The sequence below is a fragment of the Canis lupus genome, chromosome 7 (genome assembly GCF_003254725.2).
Source record: "Canis lupus dingo isolate Sandy chromosome 7, ASM325472v2, whole genome shotgun sequence".
Classification (NCBI taxonomy): domain Eukaryota; kingdom Metazoa; phylum Chordata; class Mammalia; order Carnivora; family Canidae; genus Canis; species Canis lupus.
The window spans coordinates 76,486,348-76,508,575 of NC_064249.1; the positions used below are offsets into that span (position 1 = coordinate 76,486,348).

A 22,228-nucleotide genomic window follows, 5' to 3' on the forward strand; every position below is an offset into this window, starting at 1 on the left:
CAGGAATCATTCCTTCTGTCCAACACTGAATCTGCCAGTGCCTTGATTTTAGCCTTCTCAGCCCTGATAGCTGTGAGAAATAAAGTTTGTTTCTTAGCCACTCAGTCTGTGGTGTCCTATTACAGTAGCCTGGATAGACTGAGACAGCACTAAGTGAATGCTTATAACAAGAATGATTGGGATCTCTGTCTATTATCCTATGATGAAATATGGCTATCTCATGACCGTGAGTTTAAAGAAAATCTAGGACAGAATTCTGGTTATCTTACAGGTGTGCTTTAGAGCCAGTACTTTATTTAGACTAAGATAAAATTGAACACAGTTGGGTCTTAGTCATAACACAGCAGTTTTCTCTAATGGTGCCTAAGGAGACTGCTAGACACCACATCCTTGCAAATCCCTGTTGTATACATTTTGGTTCCAAATGGTGACATCCACTAGGCTAGTCTGGGAGTGTGAGGATGACCCCCCTGGCACAGTCCACGGTCTCCTTGAGAATGGAGAGCAGGGGCAGGCGTGCTTCTACTCCCTCCACACCCAGGGCAGGTATCTCCCTGACCTGCCCACAGCATGCATTTTTGCCTAAAATCTTTTAAATTGAGGGCTTTGGTTAGCCACTTGCAATGAATCTGAGTTCCCTGGATATAGTTATGGAAAGCAATATTCTTAGTACTGTGCTTGATCTTTTATTTAATGATACATTTTTGAAAAAGAACTAATAAAGAAAGAGGAGGAAAATATTTATTAAACAAAACGAAGTCTCTTAGTGACAAAGATTATTTGAAATATGCATGCTACCATCATCTGAGAGAACTCAAATCTGTGACTTTAACAAAAGCTCAGGAAATGTCAAAGAATGATGGTGGAATGCAGAGAGAATTAAGCCATCTGATTCCTTGGTGTTTTTCCAAGCTTGTCTCATTGTTTCAAGGCAAAACGCCTAGGTGCTTGTTTTATTCTATATGAGGAGTATATCCATAGAATTGTTATGAATATTTCTATCATAAGGGGCCCTTCTTTGAACCCCAGGGCTCTCAATTTAGCCTTTCTAATGGTGTGATGAGGATTCTGGATTGTGTGTCAACTGTAATGGTGTGAAGCAGGGAATGTGAATCACCTACTTTTCTTAAAACATGCTTGCACACATGTGCACACGCATATACACGCACATGCACACACACTAGGGGGTATTAAGAGTAAAGGACAATAGGGACACCTAGGTGGCTCAGTGGTTGAGTGTCTACCTCCAGCTCAGGGTGTGACCCCAGGGTCCCCGGATCAAGTTCTGCATCAGGCTCTCCGCAGGGTGCCTGCTTCTCCCTCTGCCTCTCTGCCTCTCTGTCTCTGCCTTTCTCTGTGTCTCTCAAAAATAAATAAATAAAATCTTTAAAAAAAAGAGTAAAGGACAATAGAGTCATCTTTGACAACTGTCACTGTGGCCTAAGGCAAGAAAGCAGGTTAAATGGCTGGTGTTCAGAGAATAAATCCATCTACTACTACTTACAAGCCCTGTAGACACTGGATGTAGGAGCTCTTGGTTTCTACGTGCATGATCTGGCATGGTGCTAACAGCCACTGCAGCAGAGTGGGGAGAGATGAGGCATGCAGAGTCGTGTCTACAATGCTCGGTTGAATATCATTACTTAGTTGAATAATGATGAAATTATTCTTACTAAATGGTGGCAAAATGAATACATTAGTAATAAAATTCCATTTCATTGAATATATGAAATTTAAACACAGATCTGGATTTTGACCAACCCCAATTTAAAAAATCCTCTTTCTAGCTTTTCGCTTAATTTCTCTGTGCCTTAATGTAACCATCTGCAAAAGAAGGGAGAGGTTCCCTTTGGGGTCCCTGAGATATCAAACTGCATTTTCTATGACCCCAATTTAACTCCCATTGCCCATGTAGTTCCAAGTAGTTGAGGGAGGAGAATAAACACTTGTAAATTTTATAATTTGAGAAAGAAATCAGCAATCTGTGACACCACCTATGTTCTCCAAGAAGTTATAAACCAAATTTTTCTGAAGGTTCATAATTGTTGATTAAAATAATAATATTACAAATAATAATAAGGCTGTTTTGTACTCACAGAATACCAAAGATACCAATACCAAAGATAAAATTGGTATCTAATGGGCACCTGGGTGGCTCAGTCAGTGAAGAGTCAGCCTTCAGCTTGGGTCATGATCCTGGGGTCCTAGGATCAAGCTCCCTGCTCAGAGGAGAGCCTGCTTCTCCCTCTCCCTCTGTCCCTCCGCTCATGCTTGTTCTCTCTTTCTCAAACAAATAAATAAAATATTTCAAAAGAATTGGAATCCAACCTTCTTAGTTTAGTATCAGTTAAGATACCTTAGTGCTGGTATCTTATTTCAGGTTTTCCAAAGGCCAACCTGGACCAGAGGCCCTGGGTGCAGGTGGTTTATTTGGGAAGCCCTCCTGGAAAGTGTGAGAATGTGACAACAAGGGATGGAGAAAGAAAGCACCCCCCAAGTCACTGGGATTTGAGCTTGTTTGATAGCCTAGCATAAGTCAGCAGAATCCAACTCCAGAATGTTGTGAGAATTCAATAAATTAGATAAGCAAAGCACTACTCAGAGAGGCCAGCATTCAATAGGTCTTTAAAAACATCTAACTCCACGTTCCTCTGAAAACCCAAATCTAGCCCAGAGGTGGGCACAAAGTAGAGGCTGGTTTGAAAATGTTCAAAAAATAAATAAATAAACGTATAAGTTGGGCTTAATTTTAAACACCAAAACACAGGTGCATCTTTTTCATCTGGTCATTTTCTGCATATAAATTCTTTTGACAAAAATTTTATATCATGATTTCAAAATAGCTTGCTAAAGCTTCCAGGAATACTTACATGCAGTCTGAAGGAATTAAAGAATTGAGTAGCTCATCTTTCAGGCCAACACAACAACAGGGTAAATGATTTAATTGAGAAATATCTACCATGTACCTCTGCCGGGTTCACTGGGAGTATGATTGTACGTTGCCAAAGCCCAGCTACAACCTTCTTTGCTTGACTCCACAGACCACAATATTAGCAATGATGTGATTTGGATTTGATATGTTTTCTTTTCTAGATGCTTCCCCAAGAGGCAACATAAAGAAATACTTGTCTTGATCTAAATGAATAGGTATTCAAAATTATCCATTATATCCTACAAATTTATGACCTTAATTTTTAAAATTCGGGAAAACATAGCAGTAACTATAGAAATCAGTATCTTTGTTTCTGTCATAATTGATTTCACTTAACCACCACATTTCTTGGATGCAAGTTTTCATATGCAAAATCATATATCCATCACTGGAGTGTAGCTTTTCATTATTTTTCAACATTTCATATAGAATTACCTGCAGAAACAGCATTAATTTCAATAATGCGGCTAGTGATTTACACATAAAGCTGGAAGAGGGCAAAGAATTTAAAAATTGGCCTTCATTTCCTAAGGAATCTGTTCATTCTCCAAAGCTAATAGAAAATACAATTTTTCAGAAAGAATAGATTCCATGGGGCTGGGCTGACAGAGAAATGACATGCTAATATTTATTTGAAAGGCCATTTGTGTATCAAACAGTCATTAAGTGCCTACTATTTGCCACCTCCTGAGCTGACAGTAGAGATTATAAGACAGCCAGACAGAGGTCCTGCCTTCAGAAGGACAGATCTAGTCTAAGACACGGACAAGTACGTATAAGCTAATGAATATACCTGGTGGCTTTGTTCTTAAAGACAGTATGGAAAGGGAAGACAGAAGAGGGACCCTGGGGGTGGTGGTCAGTGGGGTTAGGGGAAGGCTCTGGGAGGAGGTGAGGGCTGGGCACGAGCAACCGCAGTGTCCTGAAAAGCACCATAGGCAAGAATGGGGGCAAAGCCAATGAAAGGCAATACAAAGATGTTTGCTAAGGCCCCCTCTGGTTCTGTTGCCACAGAATAAGATCCTCACTTCTTACTTCCTTTATCCAGCCATTTCACTTTGCTCACCTAAGTGAGTTAGGTGCAAGGTGTCTCAGTTGACAGGACAAACATGGCTCCTGCCCCGGTGCAGTTCTCAATCCTATCGTAGGGATCCTGTGATGGGGAGTAGCTGGTGCCGAACCAAGAACATTAGACTTGGTTGTTTGAGAGGAAAGACTCAGAAGAATCCATGTTAATAGAATGGTCAGTGAGTTAAGTGATCACTCACACTGACACATAGAATAAAGCCAAGTCTTTGTCCTTATGCTTTCAGGGATGAGCAGGCTGTAGCTGCCCTATCCTCTCACCAGCTGCTGTGATGCTGTGAAGAAGAGATGCTGGGACCCTGATCTCCTGCTCCCCAAGAAGCCCACTCTGATATAATTACTCTCCAACAAAATTTCTGGGCCCCTCCTCACAGAGGACTCAGTTCTGTACTCAACACATGTCTGATAATCTAGAATATGGCAAGAGTGCCCTGGGCACCACAGTAACGAGACAGTCTCATCTTTCACACACTTACAACATCAAGGTCCAAAGGGAGAGAAACACAGAAGATAAAGTTCAATACAATATGTCCATATGTCACATAATATGAGGTACTTGATAAAATATGTCCATATTTCATCCACTGTGGTGGGGTACTAATATGCCATATGAGAAGAGTGTAGGAAGTGTGGACGGAAGAGGAGGGGCCCTGGGAGGAAGCCATTGGGAAAGATTACACAAAAACAATAATGTTTAAAACTAGAATGGTGGGTGGAAGGTCCTTACAGGAGAGATGCAAGGGAGGAATTATCGACCCCCCGCCCCGAGACAATGGTTTGTGAATTATGACCACATTGGGAAAAAAAAATCCTTGGAATATTTGTGTTTCATCATAGCAGACTGTTTTCAGGGTGATTTATATTTTCAAGTATTCTTTGAAGGGGAAAGAGACTTCATTCCACAATTCAAGTAGAGCATCAAATTAAGTCACATGCAGTACTGTGAGTAATAATATCATCGAAGGTATTGTGTTGATTCTACAGATTCATTAAGAATAAGTTTTCTTGAAAGGGAATAAAGGAGAAAGGAGAAAAAAATGAGTGGGAAATATCAGAAAGGGAGACAGAACATGAGAGACTCATAACTCTGGGAAACGAACGAGGGGAGGTGGTAGGGGAGGTGGGCGGGGGGTGGGGGTGACTGGGTGATGGGCACTGAGGGGGGCACTTGATGGGATGAGCACTGGGTGTTATTCTATATGTTGGCAAATTGAACACCAATAAAAAATAAATTCATATAAAAATGTTTTCTGCTTTTTAAGTAAAGAGGGGTGAGAGATCAGTAATAGATTATTATTTTAAAATAGGCAGCAGTAAGATTTCCCAGGAATTAGGAACCCACCTATGTCCTTCGTGTGTTACAATACGCCCCTATAATGAAGTTCTAAAATAAACTCCTGCTATCCCCCACAGAGGGGCAATGGGATTGTCTACAAGGGGAATATAACATATTTTCATGAGCCACATAAACTGTATTGATGTGTATTTATTCTGAGATACTGTATATAATCCCACAGTTTCCAGAAAGGAATTGGCTGAACACCATCTCATGGCAAGTGCTCCTGCAAGGAGAACAGGTAGGACAGATCCCTGGGTCTTCCTTTCAGTTACAAAATGTCCAACAAAGGGCACCTTTGCTTTCTTATTCTTGGAGAAGACTTTGAAGCTTTAGCTGACTCAGTCACTTCTTTTCTTTAGATGTGGTCACTTTAAAATAATCTGTTAGCAAACAGATTGATGGACAAACTTCAAAGAACATAGCGACAAAAGGATCAATATCTCCATGCAATTGCTCTAAAGAACCAGATAGCTTCATTTAAGATATAATTGGAATTCCCTTTAAGAGAAAGAAAGCTTAAAACTCCAGAAGAAAAAAAAGCGCAACCACATTTAACAGCACTACCTGACACGGTCTTTGCAACTGTAAATGGACAATAACCCTGAAGATCAATATTTGTTCTATATTTTAAGATGTGGGTGCAATGGAGAGAACACTCACTGTACTTCAGTGAGAAAACACAGGATAATGTGGGAAAATACAAGATGACATTTTAAGGTAACATCTAAAGATCAGGAAGATGACCCAGTCAAGATTACAGCTCAAAAAATAAAGCATTACACAATATATTCCTTAACAATATTTATATTTGTACATCTATTTGGAAAGTTAACAATTTTAGGAAGGCATTGTGATATGAACTTTACACTGTCTGGCTTTATTCAGATGAGAATATCCAAAAAGATCGTGATTTGAGACCATGTGCCCAAAGGCACAGGGGTAGGAAACAGAAAACAACACAAAACAAAAGAGACCTATAATCAAGATTTTAGAGTGTTCTGGTATAAAAATCTTCATATTTGGAACCAGGCAAACCTAGAACTGAATGTAGGTTGGTACTAATGCTGGTCAATGGTCATGGCTATATGGGCAGACGCCCTGACTTCTCTTATATTTTCTTTACCTGTGAGATGGCAACCAGAGTCTATAGAGGGGAGTCAGTAAATGATGGACAGCTGGCTGTTTTTGTAAATGAAGTTTTATTGGAATATAGCCATACTCCTCGTCTATGGCTTCTTCCTGCTACAAAGGCAAAATTGAGAAGCTATAACAGAAATTGTGTGGCCCCTAAAACCTGAAACATTTATTATCTGTCCTTTACAGTAACCATTTGCCAATTCCTGGTCTGTGATGTTACTGTATGGACTGCAAATTATTTAACATAGTGCTTAGTACATGGCAGCTGTTTCATTAGATTATTCAAGTAAGGGAAAGGTTAAAGGCATACAAGCTAGGAAGAAAATGTTTCAACTGTCCAGTCCTGTTGATCAATGAATCCTTAACCATCTGAGAAGAAGCTCTTGCCCAACATACTTCACTTACTTGACAGAAAAGATCTTAACCTGTTCTTTACTCTATGGAAAAATGATGCAAGATAAATTCAAATTAAAAGGACACTGAGATACTACTTCTCACCTATCAGACTGGCAAAAATCTCAAGTCTGAAAGCATATCCTGCTGGTGAAACTCTGGAAAATAATTACTTTCATGCATTGCTACTGGGAGTGAAAATTGTTGAAATTCTAGGGAGTGAAACTTGGCAAAATTAGCAAAATTCCATATAATTTATTCATTGATTGTTCTTGGGAGTCTAGTCTCTAAGATCTCTGGCAAAAGCACAAGTGTGCACAGGGTTATTCATCAAAACATTTTTCTGTAAGAGCAAAAATAGCCTGAATGTCTGCCCGTAGGGTACTGGAAAAGAAGGAGTTAAAGCAAGTTGAGTGTGATCCATTTTCCCCTGATTACCAAGGAGATACTGGGTTGAGGGAAAAAAGTGAGTGACCTGATTTAGGTTTCTGGTAAACATATGAACTAGATCATTGGGTAAATAGAATAACTATTTTTTTTCTAGGAAGAGAGTCTTCATTAATCCAAAGCTTCCAGCAGGAACACCGTGGTTTAAGATGTTATGATAAACAAATCTTCAGTCCATAGATTGATGAGTTAAAACTCTGGAGAATGTCACATGAGCCTTTCAAATTTCTTAAGTGTAAAACTGGAGATGTTGCAAAATCATGTTTCCTGCTATGTGAGGGACTCGCAAATCTCCTTAGAAACCTCATCTATCACTCTGAGCCAAAAAGTATATATGTTATATGAAAAAGAAGGATATGAGGAGCCACATAAGATATTCTGGATTTCTCCCTCCATTACCAGTATCCCTTGGTCACTCAAATCCTGGAAATTATTATGAAAGCTTGATACCAGATAAGATCCCTGATTGAACCAATCTCATCCTTTATGTTACCTAAAGGAGTGGCAACTGTAGGTTAACGGAGTGAAGAATACCTATATACACTGATGGGGAAAGATTTCCACAATATACTCCTGATGAAAAAAATCTAAGTACAGAATAATGTATACAATATACCACTCTTCATGCAAGAACAGGGCAAAGATACAGTTATATACAAGTATCTGCTTGCATATGTGAAAATCAACAACACCAAAAGCTTAAACCAAAAGCTAATAAACATGTAACTGTGGAAAGAAGAGGGCACAGGACACAGAGCTCAGGTGATGTTTCTCTGAAAAGACTGTATACATATAAAAACATAGAATTTGCTCTGGGAGACATATAAATGTCATATATTCAAAAATAAAAGGAAATTTTAAAAATCCATTAAAATTGAAAAGATTCTGAAATGAATTAAATTACATATAAAAGTTAGAATACAACCACATAGAAAAAAAACTTAAGCAACTTAAGTTTTGAGTCCTTAATTATATATCCTTAATGTAATATAAAATTAAGAAGGAAAGCAAATTTTATTTTTTTAAGATTCTATTTATTTACTTGACAGAGAGAGAGAGAGAACAAGTGGGGGGCGGGGCAGTAGGCAGAGAGAGAGGGAGAAGCAGGCTCCTTGCTGGGCAGGGAGCCCAATGTGGGACTCGATCCCAGGATCCCTGGGATCATGACCTGAGCTGAAGGCAGACACTCAACCAACTGAGCCACCTAGGAGCCCTGGACAGCAAACAGCAAACTTTAAAACTTCATTTAATATTCCTGGGGTGCCTAATAAGAATACTTCATTTAGTACATATATATACTTATATATATAAGTGTATATATATATATATATATATATATATATATATATATATATGTTTTAAGTTTTGTTAGGAACCAAAATTTTTAGTGAAAAAGAAAATGAGTATAAATATAGTACCAGGGAAGTTAAAAATTCTGCAAGTCTATGTTTGATTTGGAAATAATATATGAATTCAGGTCATTCTTTTATTTTAAAAAGGTATTTTCAGGGTGCTTGGATGGCTCAGTTGGTTAAGCGTCTGCCTTTGGCTTGGATCGTGGTCCCAGGGTCCTGGATTGAGCCTTTCATTGGGCTTCTTGCTCAGTGGGGAGTCTGCTTCTCCCTCTCCCTCTGCCCCTCCACCCCTGCTCACTCCCAAATGAATACACTTATGAATCTTTAAAAATAAAAATAAATAAAAAAGGTATTTTCTAGCTCTAACATGTATTGAAACTGCCTGGAAACACTGGTGGTCCAGATATGATGGGTGTCCCTAGTATTTAGATTGTGATTTCAAAATGCCATTCTCCACAAAGAAAGGGAGGGCTCCTTGGAGGAATGGCTGTCTCCAGGTCTAGAATACTGAATGGCCTTGTGCATCCAGTTGTACTAGAAACATAAGAACTTTAAACGACTGGTGGTCCTGTGTCAAAAGGACAAAAAGTAGATATGAACTTGTTCCAAGTGACTGAAAGAAAACAAACTGAACATGCATGAAAGAGGGGGATAGAATAACAAGATAAACGATACCACAAACAGATAAATCCAGAACGTGAGACATTCTCCAAACAATGAATCTGGCTTCTTGACAAAACAATGACATGAAGAAAAACAAAATGAAGCTGGCAGAGAATTGTTAGTCGAGATGTCACGACAAGCTGGAATGTGTGGGCTTCAGAAGCATGCTGACTCAAACCAGTCTCTGCATGATGACATTTTTGAGATGGTCAGGAAATGTAAATACTGACTCGATACTACATGAGGCCAAGGACTTATTGTTATTTGCATTTGACATGATTAGTGGCACCATGATTCCGGAAGAAAACACCCATTTTTTTCTTTTCAGAGATATGTCCACAACCCATGTAGGTATGAAATGACACAACGTCTGAGATTTCCTTTAAAATATTTTAACCCCTTACCCGCCCCCCCCAAATTGGCAAAGGAAGTGTGACAAAGTCCTACTGAAACTGGTTAATGACATTCCATTTGTTATTCTCTCCTCTTTATATGTTTATCATAATATGAAGGAAGAATCAAAAGAAGGTGCTTTGGGAAAAGATTTCACATAAAATGAAGGAGTGACTTTTTTATGCTTTATTTTAGGTTGGCCTGCGAGACCTACTCATCTCAAGCCAACCTCCTGCAATAGCCTTCCTGTGAGACCTACAGCGATGGTGCTGATTCAATTGGAGTTTTTGAGAGAAAGAAATAAATCTTTGAACCAAATAAAAAATGGTACAGGAAATGCCACCACAGTCAGCCTGCTGCTGAGCTATTCTCTTTTACTACTGGAGAAAAGCATTTTAAAGTATTTTATTATTTCTCCAAGCATTCGGTGTGATTAATACACATAAAACACATTTTCAATATGATAAAAAGAACCAGCCAAAATCTGCTTTGAGAGTAAAAATGAAATTAAAATCACTTTTCGCTACTCCAATAGCTGTACCAACATGGCAAGCTCCATGCAAGACACTAAATGCCCCTGGGAGAGATTTGTCACACAGGCTGCCACTCAGTTCCAATGCAGGTGGGTTTGTAACCTTACTGACCTTACCTCTACTTTGTTTAATGTTATGATGAGTCCACTTTGTTTTCTGTTTGGGGAGACACTGGTGTAGGAATGTTTTCAGCCAGGAGAGCTGTGATCTCAGCTTTTAACTTGGAGCGACTAAGATGTAACAACTTTGACAATGTTCACCCTGTGTGCAGGCAGGGATTTTATAACGCAAAGGGCTACTTTACAAGGAAACTGAGGCTCATGTGACAAAATGATGACTTCCTCATGGACACACAGTCCCGAAAGTCGTGGTGGTGAGACCACTGATTTATCATCAGTAAATTACTTAGAATGAATTAGGACATGAGAACCTAGAATTGAAGACATGCAAACATGCTAACCCCTGTTTACCTTTCAAAGCCAATCTGCCGAAATGTCTTTTCCCACGTGGAACCTACAAACAGAAGGAAAGAACATAATTAATTGATGCACACCAAGGATGCAGTTAGTTTTGTCCTGTTTTTGCACGCGCTGGTAAATACTTGGCTTCACAGTTAAGTGGGATGAGTTTTCCCTCAAATGCATCGTTCTCCACCTCCAGTCTCCAAATGGCCGTTTAGAGAACAGTCCACATTACGAGCAAGGTGACAAAGCTCTCCCTCACTTTCCTCTGGTTACACTGTATGCCACTGAATCATTCTATAAATGTCTGAATGTGTCAGAATAACATGAGTAAAATTCTCCTGTCAAAATTAATGCAAAAGCATACTGTAAATTGTACTCTCTAAAATCCAGCTTTTAATTTCCTGTGGCACATGGACAGCTAGACGACTCTTTAAATGTCCAGCTCATTATACTCCAGATCTTTATCTCACTATTGCTGAAGCATAAGGAAGAACGTTTCTTTCTTTTTAAAGCTAAGCTTTTAAATCAGAAGTCTCTTGAATGCAAAAATCCTGCTTCCAGTGACATGATTTGAAGAGTTGTATATCCAAATCTATAAAAGAACAGCTGAGTTTAAAAAAAGACTTTCTATAATATTTTTCATGTAATAATTATTCCTTACATTATAGGCATCATAATTTTCTGAATACTTGATATAAAGAAAAGTGCCAATTTTTATCAAAGACCACTTTAATAAAAACTCCACATTAATACAAATTATGGGTCTGTACTAACCCATAGTTTTACATTTTACATTAATCAATGGCAAAATTACTTTGATTCCAGTAAACACCCACCTAGCCCTATATTTGTGAGTTGTGCACTAACTGGTTGATAATCACAGCAGATAATCAGTACCTTTCTGTACAATTTATCTCTGCAAATGGGAAATGGTAGATTCAGCAGTGAGTCTCCAGAGGCAGCTAAAAATCTACCCTGCTTCTTTTCCTACAGTCACAGTTAAGTAGGATGGTGCTACGTTTCTTTCTTGAGAACTCTGCCTCAAATCCTTTACTATCAGGTAACAACTAAGTGTCTCCAAGCATTAGGTCTTTTTTTTTTTTTTTTTTTTTTTTTTTTTTTTAACGTAAAGCATTAGGTCTTGTGGAGAGGCAGGAGATTATCCAATATTTTCCTCAGGGCCCTCTGAGGACTGAGCTAGTCCCAAGGGAGCATGAATATGGTGTTTCACGATGGTCTTTGAGTTCTTATACTTGGTTATGATGAAGCATTTTAAGTATTATACATAATAATGGACTACATTTTGGAAATGGATTACACACACATGCACACACACACAAATTTAAAGCAGATTCAGGCTTATCTCCTTGGATGAAGTCACTCTTATCCAATTGAATTCCAATATGCTTTGCTGAGTAGGAGTGAAAGTCATGGAATTTTAGTTTACCAGCCCAGGAATTTCCCCCATGGCTCCCGGTCCAGGGAGTAGGCCTGTATGAATGTCATCTTTCCTGTAAATCACATGCAAGACAATTCAAAATCCCTATCTCAGGAATTCTTGGAAGACAATTATCCTGCCCTAGAGATACTAGCAATTAAGACACTGGCAAAACATAACATAACCTGAGTCAGAAACCACATAAAGACGGCTGGCAACTGCCTGGCCCAAACGGAGAAGTGGGAGAGATTAAGAGTCTCCTGCCAAGTAAGAACCAGACAGTCTGAGCTCAGACCAAGTGGGAAGGGTCTAGGGGAGGCTAGGGTGATTGGTAAGGGGATTCAGATGCTATTCTTCTCGACTTGCTTCCAGTGAGATCCAAAGCACCTTTCATTCCCGCCCCCTCAGATCTGCTCAGTGTATTCCTAAATTGATTTTTTAAATAAATTTTTAAGAAAACCCCCCTTTTTCATAGACCCAAGCTATTATCAAGGTAAAATAAAAATAAAAGATTTGTCATACTGCACTATCGGGCTTTTAAAACATGAAATTTTAATTAAGAAATAGGTTCCATCTTCACATTTCTTAGAAAAGTAAACTTACTCATATAAGCAAAACAAGATTAAAGTTTTTGGTGTGCGACTTCCTATACTCCTTAGAAGAAACATTCCCAGCCACTCAACCAAGCACAGTAGAGATGGTAGAGAAAGAACATCCTTCTAGTAGGTAGATATTAATTTAATTGGTAATTTGAGCATCTTACACACAACAGGCATTCATCTTTGCTGTTGATACTCTACTAACCATCTTATTCTGTTAAGTATGGGACTAAATATATTAAAATATGGTTTCTGCCCTCCAACACCACATACCCTAGAGGTCTGGGTTTTTATGTCTTTTGTGAGCACTTAGTCATGATGAAATGAGAAACACACAATAAATGGAACAGACATATCCAGATCCTTTGGCACCAAGAATATTTTTGGCAGCTCATTTATTCAGTTGTTGGGGAATTCTTTTAAAGCCATTAACCATGTTCTACATGGTAAGGTAATATTATTCTCCTTTGCTGGAGCAGTCCAACAGGGAGAGAAAAGTAGGGAAAACAAAAGTAGCTGGCAGACCTTCTTGATTCAACACTTTTTAAATTAGATTTATAATATGAAGAAGTCTAAAACATGTTACATTCTTCGGGGGGAAGCAAAGGATAGCAACAACGAAGAGAAAAATATATAGCCTAGAGGAATGGACACAAAGCTTAGGGAGATTTTTCCTTTTTGATCATAGATGAAGTTAGAAATAATGAATTATGATTCCTTGCTTCCAAAACTTCCCCTTGATAGCATCGACATCCAACAACAGAACTGAGATGTGGAATGGAGCATCACAGTGTCCAGAAGCTGCAAACACACCCTAGAATCAAGGTCATTCAGTCTGCAGGCAAGTACCCATACCTCATGTCCTGTGTGCCCGAAGTGACAAAATGCCCCTTTGCATCCTGCAGCACTGACATGCCGAGGGGGCACAGCCATGCCAAGAAGTGCAGGACATTTCCTCCTCAAAAACATCAATTAGCAAGCACTCCTTTACAAACAAAACTCTGCCTACGTATTCTCTCTCTCCCCCTTTCTGTCTCTCCCTCCCTCTCTCATCCCATTTTCCTATTGATCTCTGCAGATCCAAGCTCCAGTTCTTTCCATAAGAGAAAAAAAAAAAAAAAGAGAGAGAAAGAAGTTATGGAAACTTTTTTTTTGGGGGGGGGGGAACCACCTTCTGCCATCAATGAGCTGTTTCTACTGGGGCTCCCAGTCCTACTATCTCTCCACCCTGGCCCAGCAGGCAGGAAAATCTAGCAGACTGGGGACTCCAGTGTCAATGTTCTGAACTTCTTTACTCATGGCCTTGTCATTCTTTGGGGGCTGTTTTCCTGTCTTCCCTTCCTTCTACATTTTCCTTTCTTCACTCTTCCTTACTATCATTCACCTCTCACCCTGAACTGGCTATAATAAGAAATTCAAAACAATTTTTTAATTCTACAAAGTTTTGTGTGTCTGATTATTAACGTTAGTAGCATGTGAAAGCCTCTAGTGGGAGTTATATCATCAACACCTTCCTATACTACCTTTCATCCAGGACCTGTGACTTTCCCTATGTTAATTTTGTTTAGCACTCAGCATGACCAGCAGAAGTTCAATTTGTACAGATGCACAGAAAAAGGCCACATGCCAATATGTAATCTGAAGATGGGACAGGGCTGATTAATTTTTACTTCTTTAAAAAAAAAGATTTTAGTTATTTATTTATTCACAAAAGACACACAGAGAGAGGCAGAGACACAGGCAGAGGGAGAAGCAGGCTCTCTGCCGGGAGCCTGATGCAGGACTTGATCCCAGGACCCCGGATCACAACCTGAGCCAAAGGCAGATGCTCAACCACTGAGCCATCCAGGTGCCCCTTCTTCTAACATTTTTGTAGCAATAGTTTAAAATCACCAGGCTTTACTTATTACTTAAAACCACGACATCTGAGTTCCAGGATTGCCAACAGGTCCCTTTCAGCTTGTAATTTTCTATTTTTCATAAATGTTAAGGAAAATGCAAAAACCTACCTTTATGTTGTATGTCTCCTCTGTGATTACTTTTACCAATCATTCTTTCAATCAACTTGTTGCTCAGTTTCCAGTACAAAAAGAAAGGAACTTGATTTTTCCTGTAGGCCTCATAACGCAGTGGTGAAACTGGTAGCCAAATGAGGCAAAGATTTTCTTCTAATTGTACAGTTTTATACCAAGTATGTCTCAGATGTTGAGAGCCACTTGAACTTGGACTTGCACCTCTGCTTTTTTTTCAAAATAATTAGCAGAAAAGGACTAATAATTCATAGAAGTAGTAGATTTTTGCCAGCACATTCCTATAAAAATGGAAGTATTTTTATATATCGCAGGGGCTGCCAGGGAGCTGAATATGTGACCTGGCACAGAAACTGGTGATCAAACACAAATATCAGGAAATGATACCGCTTCTAAGTTTTCTGGTGGAAGTTCCATTTACATTACTTTTAACTCTTGAAAAGATTTTCACATCTATTCTGAGTCAAGATTTAACCAAGTATGAAATGTTGAATGTAATGTGAAACTCTAGGAGAAAAACAGATCCTCTCAATGGGCCAGTACTGACATTTCACTTCACAATTTCATCATTAAGATGCTCTTGTGTTGAATTGTAGCTAAAATCTATTAAACCACAGAAATGGCTGCTCTAATGAATGATATGAGCCCAAGTAATGCAACTTTCTCAGCCAGTGAGCATGACTGCAGCACTTTGGATTAACTGGTAAGATCTGTAAAATTTTCTGAGTCCTAATTCCCAGATGAGATTTGTCATTAATTGGGTAAAAGTAACCATAAAAGATAGAGATAAGGAAAAAAAATCTTCAACATCCTCTATTTAATAAGTTTCACATTAAATGACTTATATACTTTATTTTGACATATACTTTTAAAAACATCATTTTCATTTCTACCTAATACTCTTGTAATGCCCATCATCTCCTCCTCTGTCATTAGTAAATACATGGCACACCCCTTTATGTACACAGTCACTGTCATTCAGGTTCATACTTTAGTTTTCATTTCACTGACCCCCTTGTCAGTTATTTTCATAATAGGTCTTAATTTTCCATCATTTAGGGATGATTGCTCATAAATGATAGGGTCAGAATTCTCCATTCTCACTAACAATATGGTGGCATATATAGAACATATGATCAACAAAATGCTTTCCAAAATTAACAGCTTTATATTTTTCCTTATTTGTAAAATAATATACAGTTGACCTTGAACATTGTGGGGGTTAGTGTCACTGACCCCTGTGCATTTGAAAATCTGCATGTAACTTTTGAGTCCCCAGTAACCTCGCCTATTATTAACCTGAAGCCTTACCAATGACATTAACCTCTATTTTGTATGTTACATGTGTTCTATCCTGTATTCTTACAATAGACTAAGCTGAAGAAAAGAAAATGTTATTAAGAAAATCATAAGGAAGAAAAGGACATTGACAGTACTATAGTATATCTATTGAAGAAAATCTGTGTGTGGACAGAACCGTGCAGTTCAAACCCATGTTACTTAAGGATCAACCATAGACCATTACAAAACATGAAAATACTTATGATCTTTTATTTTTGCATAAACACCCTTACACACTCTCACATTGATACTTGTACATATAAAATAAGGGTCATCCTATTCTGAAACTTGCTATAATCACTTGATAATATATAATGTAACTCTTTCCATGTCAATAAATATAAGCATGCACACAGCCCCGGTGGCACAGCGGTTTAGCGCCAGCTGCAGTCTGGGGTGTGATCCTGGAGACCCGGAATTGAGTCCCACGTCGGGCTCCCTGCATGGAGCCTGCTTCTCCCTCTGCCTGTGTCTCTGCCTCTCTCTCTCTCTCTCTCTCTCTCTCTGTGTCTATGAATAAATAAGCAAAATCTTTTAAAAAAATAAAAAATAAATAAATATAAGCATGCAATCGTTTTATTGCTCATATAGTACTCCATAATTTTTAAAAAATGAAAGTGCTTATTAATATATGAATTCTATCTACATTTTTGGATTAACCATAGAATGTTTATATGTATCTTTGAACATTTGTTCCATTAGTTCTTTGAGGTAAATTCCTAAAAGTAGAATTAATATGTCATGATCTATGCATATATTAATACAGTTTATATTAATATATATTAATGTATATTTGATAGTATTAATCAAAATTTTACCCCCAAATCTTATTCAAATACATGTCCTTGATTGAATTCAGTTTATGAATCATTTTACCTTTTATAAAATGTTTTATTTTAATTTATATTTTCATAATTAGTAATGAAATTGAACATTTTCCTAGGTTTTTAAGATTTTAATATTTTGTAAAGAATCACTTGTTCATGTTCACTGCCCATTTGCACATTAGAGGTTTGTTTTTTATGCTATTGATTTATAACAACACTTTATATATTAGAGTTCATAACCCCAAATATGGTATGTCTACAGGAAATACATATTTTGAGGTTAAAAACATGAATACTTAATTATTTCATTTTCCTGAATATAATTTATTTACTTTACTTTCCTGAATGTTTGCATTACTAATTAATTCCATCATTTTAGCTTTTCAATTTTTTAATTTACAAGTTTGTTGCCCCAGGAGGTGGGAACAAATATTACATTTGTTTCTTTGTATCCAAATATTTCAACTCCAGGAGGTCTTGAATGAGCACAATGCGTGTTTCTTGCTGTCATCTGAGTTCAGTCTGAAACAAGATCTGTTATCAGTGTTCACTCTTTGTGGAGACTAGAGCAAGCCTATTCAGAATTATTCAAGTCTATTCACAAATACATTATACTCTCCTCTATGAATAGAGGATGTTTCAATACCTTGAAAGATTTTCATTTGAAAAATTATCTTCAAAGTACTCTAAAATGAAATGTAACTCCTAAATAATTAATCCCCTCATCAAATAATGGATTTTTAAAGATAATTGTTGAGTACAAAATTTCCAGTTTAAGATCGGATCTGGGGCGCCTGACTGGCTCAGTCAGTGGAGGATTCAGCTCTTGATCTCAAGATTGTGAGTTTGAGCCCCATGTTGGGAATAGAGATTACTTAAAATCTTTTTTTAAAAAAAGATTGGAATTTTTGGCAGTCTGTGATGTTTCTTCTACCAACTTCCCACTAGAATAGCCATGGACACACACACACACACACACACACACACACACACATACACACACAGAGTAAATTTATTTTCAAGGATCTCAGAGGAACTTTCACAAGTAGGTCAACTGAACTGAATTGTGAAATTCAGTTTGTAGTGTTCTGTGCATTTGTCTCCCATGGAAACCAAACAAAGCAGCCAGCCCTATGGATGGTAAAACTATGTTCCATTCTCTTCCCATCATACTCCCCGTGGTTCAGAAACACAAATCCATACAGAATAGGAAGTGGAAATTGTGTCTTCTCTGCACAGAAAGCCTTTTTCTGAGGAGGCTAGATTCCTGTCACTGCCACCATCAGCCTGCCCTCCCTTGCCTTCCAGATCTTTCCATATCCACTGCAACCCTCAGAAATAACTGGCAACAGGAGAATGTGTGTGTGTGTTTTCCTATGTGTGTCTATATTTGCTTGTGTATGTATTTATTTTTGTGTGTGTGTGCATGTGTGTGAAAATGATGCACAGGAGGTAGGGAAACCAACCCCCTTGGCCCAGTATCTTTTGAGGTACACAGTCCTCACCAAGGAAAAGTTATAGGAATTCTTAGGGTCTGAAAATCTCTGGCAATTACCTATCCTGAGAATTAGAAATCATCTAAATACCCAATGATTATAAAATGAAAGTGACCCATTTCCGAGATACTAGAAGATACTTAAAGATCAGCCATATACTTCATTATGAAGAACAACCTTTATTGTGGAAGCTTAGAACGCAGGGTTGCCTCTGAACTGGCCCCATGTTATACTCTGAAATCAACTTTAAAAATAAATGTCTGATGCCCATATTGTTTTTTCATAAGAGTTGACTATAGAAGACATTCCAGTAATGATAATTTTAGTTGTTTCTAAAGCTAGATTAACGGGAGTTTCCTGCACAGCCTCGTAACAGATGCATTTGCCCAGAAAACGGCTTGAATCTGACTTTGGACTTTTTAGCATACTGCACTGTGATGATGTGCCCATTTCCTGGCTTACTTGAATCTCTTAGATGCTTGCTTAAGATTCCATTCTGCTCATTCTTATAGGAAATTCTTGATATGGTTTGAAAGAAAAATTTAATAAAGATCTGTAAGAAATCAACTAAGAGTGGAAAATCACTAGAAAATATTAATTGTCAAGATTCGTAGTCTGCAATCCACCTCTGGCAGTGTTCAGCATTGGGAATATTGTGGGTCACAGCTGAAAATTCTGCAGCTGCCATTAAAAGCAGCCCATTAGAAGACAGGCCTGAATTTTAACAAGAGACCAAGTTAGAGCAGCCCATTAGAAGAAAGGCCTGAGTTTTAGCAGGAGACAAGTTAGAGCATCATCTTAAAGAGGGCATCAGGATGGGATCCCTGGGTGGCTCAGCAGTTGAGCACCTGCCTTTGGGCCGGGGCATGATCCTGGAGACCCGGGATCGAGTCCCACGTCGGGCTCCCTGCATGGAGCCTGCTTCTCTCTCTGCCTCTCTCTCTCTCTCTCTCTCTCTGTGTCTCATGAATAAATAAATAAAACCTTAAATTAAAAAAAACTGTCTTTAAAAAATAAAATGAGGGTATCAGGAGTCTAGCCACCTTGGTCCTCATAAGGTGGTTACCACATCTTCATAAGTCAATATTTAATTCATATATACTTATTTTCTAGGCCTCAAACATACAATTTTACATTTCAGAGTCAATGATGCACAGCTTTTGTCCTTTCTTAAACTAGCTTGCTATTTCATATGCTTTGACTGGATTGCATCAATGATGGTAATTTCTCTCCATTTGGGGGTGTCAGTTTCTTCTCAAAACCAAAGATGAAGTATCTGAAATTTCAGCAGGGCAGGTGGCAATACCTCAGCTCCAGCAGAATAACTTTGGCCTTGAATCTCTTCTCTACTACCTGTCATGGTCAGCTATGATGCTGGTATACTCGCTGTAGGTCTCCAGGTTAGTCAAGGCAACTCTAAAATGAGATCAGCAGCACATCACACAAATCCAATGAGAACATGTACTCAAAGCATCTGCACAGTGTCTGGCATACAGTAGGCAGTAGATAGCTAGTAGCCACGACTGATGTGTTGCTCTTGAATAGCATTTAAGTGTACATTGCCACAATGCTGGCAGTACCTGGGAGCCTGAGAACCTTAATTATACAGAAGAATAACCACAGTCCAATTCCTCGTTGTCCATACACACACACACACACACACACGCACACACACACTAATACTTCAACAAAGGCATGCATTAAACTGTATATAAATAAGCTCTAGCATCATTTCTCTTTTTAATTGGCACATCATTACATTTTGTGATTGGTTTCAGTTAATCCAAGTTGTAATACATACTTTTCCCTTTTGTATGTGTTTGCCAAAACCCTCCTAAAATTATCTTAGGGGAAAGTCAGAGAGTATGTATGTAGGTTAAACCCCTAAATAACTTTGTTCATTTAAACTTAAGTCTTCAGAAAGAACTTACCAAGAGAATAAAAGTATTCAAATTGGTGTTTATGAGGTTGTCTCTGAAAGATACACATGAGAACATGAATTGCATGTGAGGGTTCTCATCATTTCCTATGCTGCTGGTCCCAGGTTTATGCCATATACACAAAAGAAGTAGTGGAATAATGAGTTGCAAAGTTGATCTACAAAGTCTCTTTAAAAACAACTATATTTTCTCTACTAAAAATGCGCTTATAGTATTCTTCTGAGAGAAGGAAGAAGAAGGTAGATTTATTTCAGTTTTCTTATTTCTCAGTATTTATAGAACATTGGCAAGCATTTCAATGGAGGATGCTTAGTTTCCCAGGATGAGGATTTTCACTTTTATGTTCCTTTGGGTGTCTTTTATGACATTACAGTTCGTTTGTATGTTTTGTGGCTTTCTTTACACTAACTACAAACTCCCTTTTGCCAGAAGTGTGTGCCAAAGAGTGATGTTCACTTGTAAAAATTAAATAAAGTAACACTGGTGGACATTTTGATAGCTGGAAATTTTATGAAAAAGAAAAACTTATGAAGCATATTTAGTTGAAAATTGCGACAGCAGCAGCTGAGTCTTTGTTTCCACTGAACATGGGTCAGATATAAAGTGCAGACAAAAGACCGTCATACCCATTTATTATATGGAGTGCTAGGTAGCTGGTAGTTCCTTGTTTTGAATACAGTTGATAAAATATATACTATGCTATGCCATAACATATTTAATGTAGGTAGAAAAATCTCCTCTCATCCTGTCACACATTTTAAAACTTTTCTTTCAAGATTACCTTACTCCTGAGAATACTGCATGTTTCTAAATGATTCTATCTATAATTATTTTAATTATATTTGCTGTTAAATGTCAGATATTATCTATGAGTTAATTATGGAAATAAAATTCACTCATTATTTATTAATACCCATGAAAACTGAGGGGGGCACTTGACGGGATGAGCACTGGGTGTTATGCTATATGTTGGCAAATCGAACTCCAATAAAAAAATATACAAAAAAAGATTACCTTACTCCTGAGAATACTGTATGTTTCTAAATGATTCTATCTATAATTATTTTAATTATCTTTGCTGTTAAATGTCAGATTATATCTATGAGTTAATATTATGGAAATAAAATTCACTCATTATTTACTAATACCCATGAAAACAGGTAAGATATTCATTCAATTTATTGAACAGTTTTTATTAAGCCATAATACATATTAAGCAGTGGTAATATAGCAGTAAACATGAACTGCATTTACTGGGGGAGAAGTTACAAAAATAATCAGGTATATACATACATAGGCATACATATAAATAGCCACATGCATAGATACTATGAAGAAAATAAAGAAGAAAGTAGGGGTATGGAGATAAAAGTGCTACAGATTTAAAGATTGATTTATTTGAGAGAAAGAGAGAGACAGCAAATGTGAATGGGAGGGAGGGGCAAAGTGAAAGAGAGAAAACCCTCAAGCATACTCCCCGCTGAGTGCTGAGCCCAACACAAGGCTGGGTCCCAGGACGAGATCGTGACCTGAACCAATATCAAGAGTTGGCTGCTCAACCAAATGAACCACACAGACACCCTAGAAGTGCTACAGATTTAAAAGGATTTAAGGATAAAAGTGCTAAGACGTAAATGAAGGATTTATTTATAATGAAGTGAAACTTTTATGTTTAAATTTTTTTTGAACCATATTCAAGGTAGATGATGAATTGGAATCTAAGGTTTGACTTTATGGTGGCCTTCGATCATTCTAAGTTAGGCACATCCTCCTCAACTGGTTGCCAGTTTTACTTAGAGAAATACTAACACTGAT

The 22,228-nt window shown here is 37.9% G+C and overlaps 1 protein-coding gene across 2 annotated transcripts in view; it reads right to left on the bottom strand.

Moving 5' to 3' along the window:
* PIEZO2 (piezo type mechanosensitive ion channel component 2) overlaps window positions 1-22,228 on the bottom strand; it is a 441,806-nt gene that overhangs the window by 213,727 nt on the left and 205,851 nt on the right. For both annotated transcript variants that reach the window (XM_049112945.1, XM_049112946.1), the window contains exon 4: window positions 10,749-10,791. In XM_049112945.1, coding sequence (XP_048968902.1) covers window positions 10,749-10,791 — 43 coding nt within the window. The remainder of the gene's footprint in view (window positions 1-10,748; window positions 10,792-22,228) is intronic.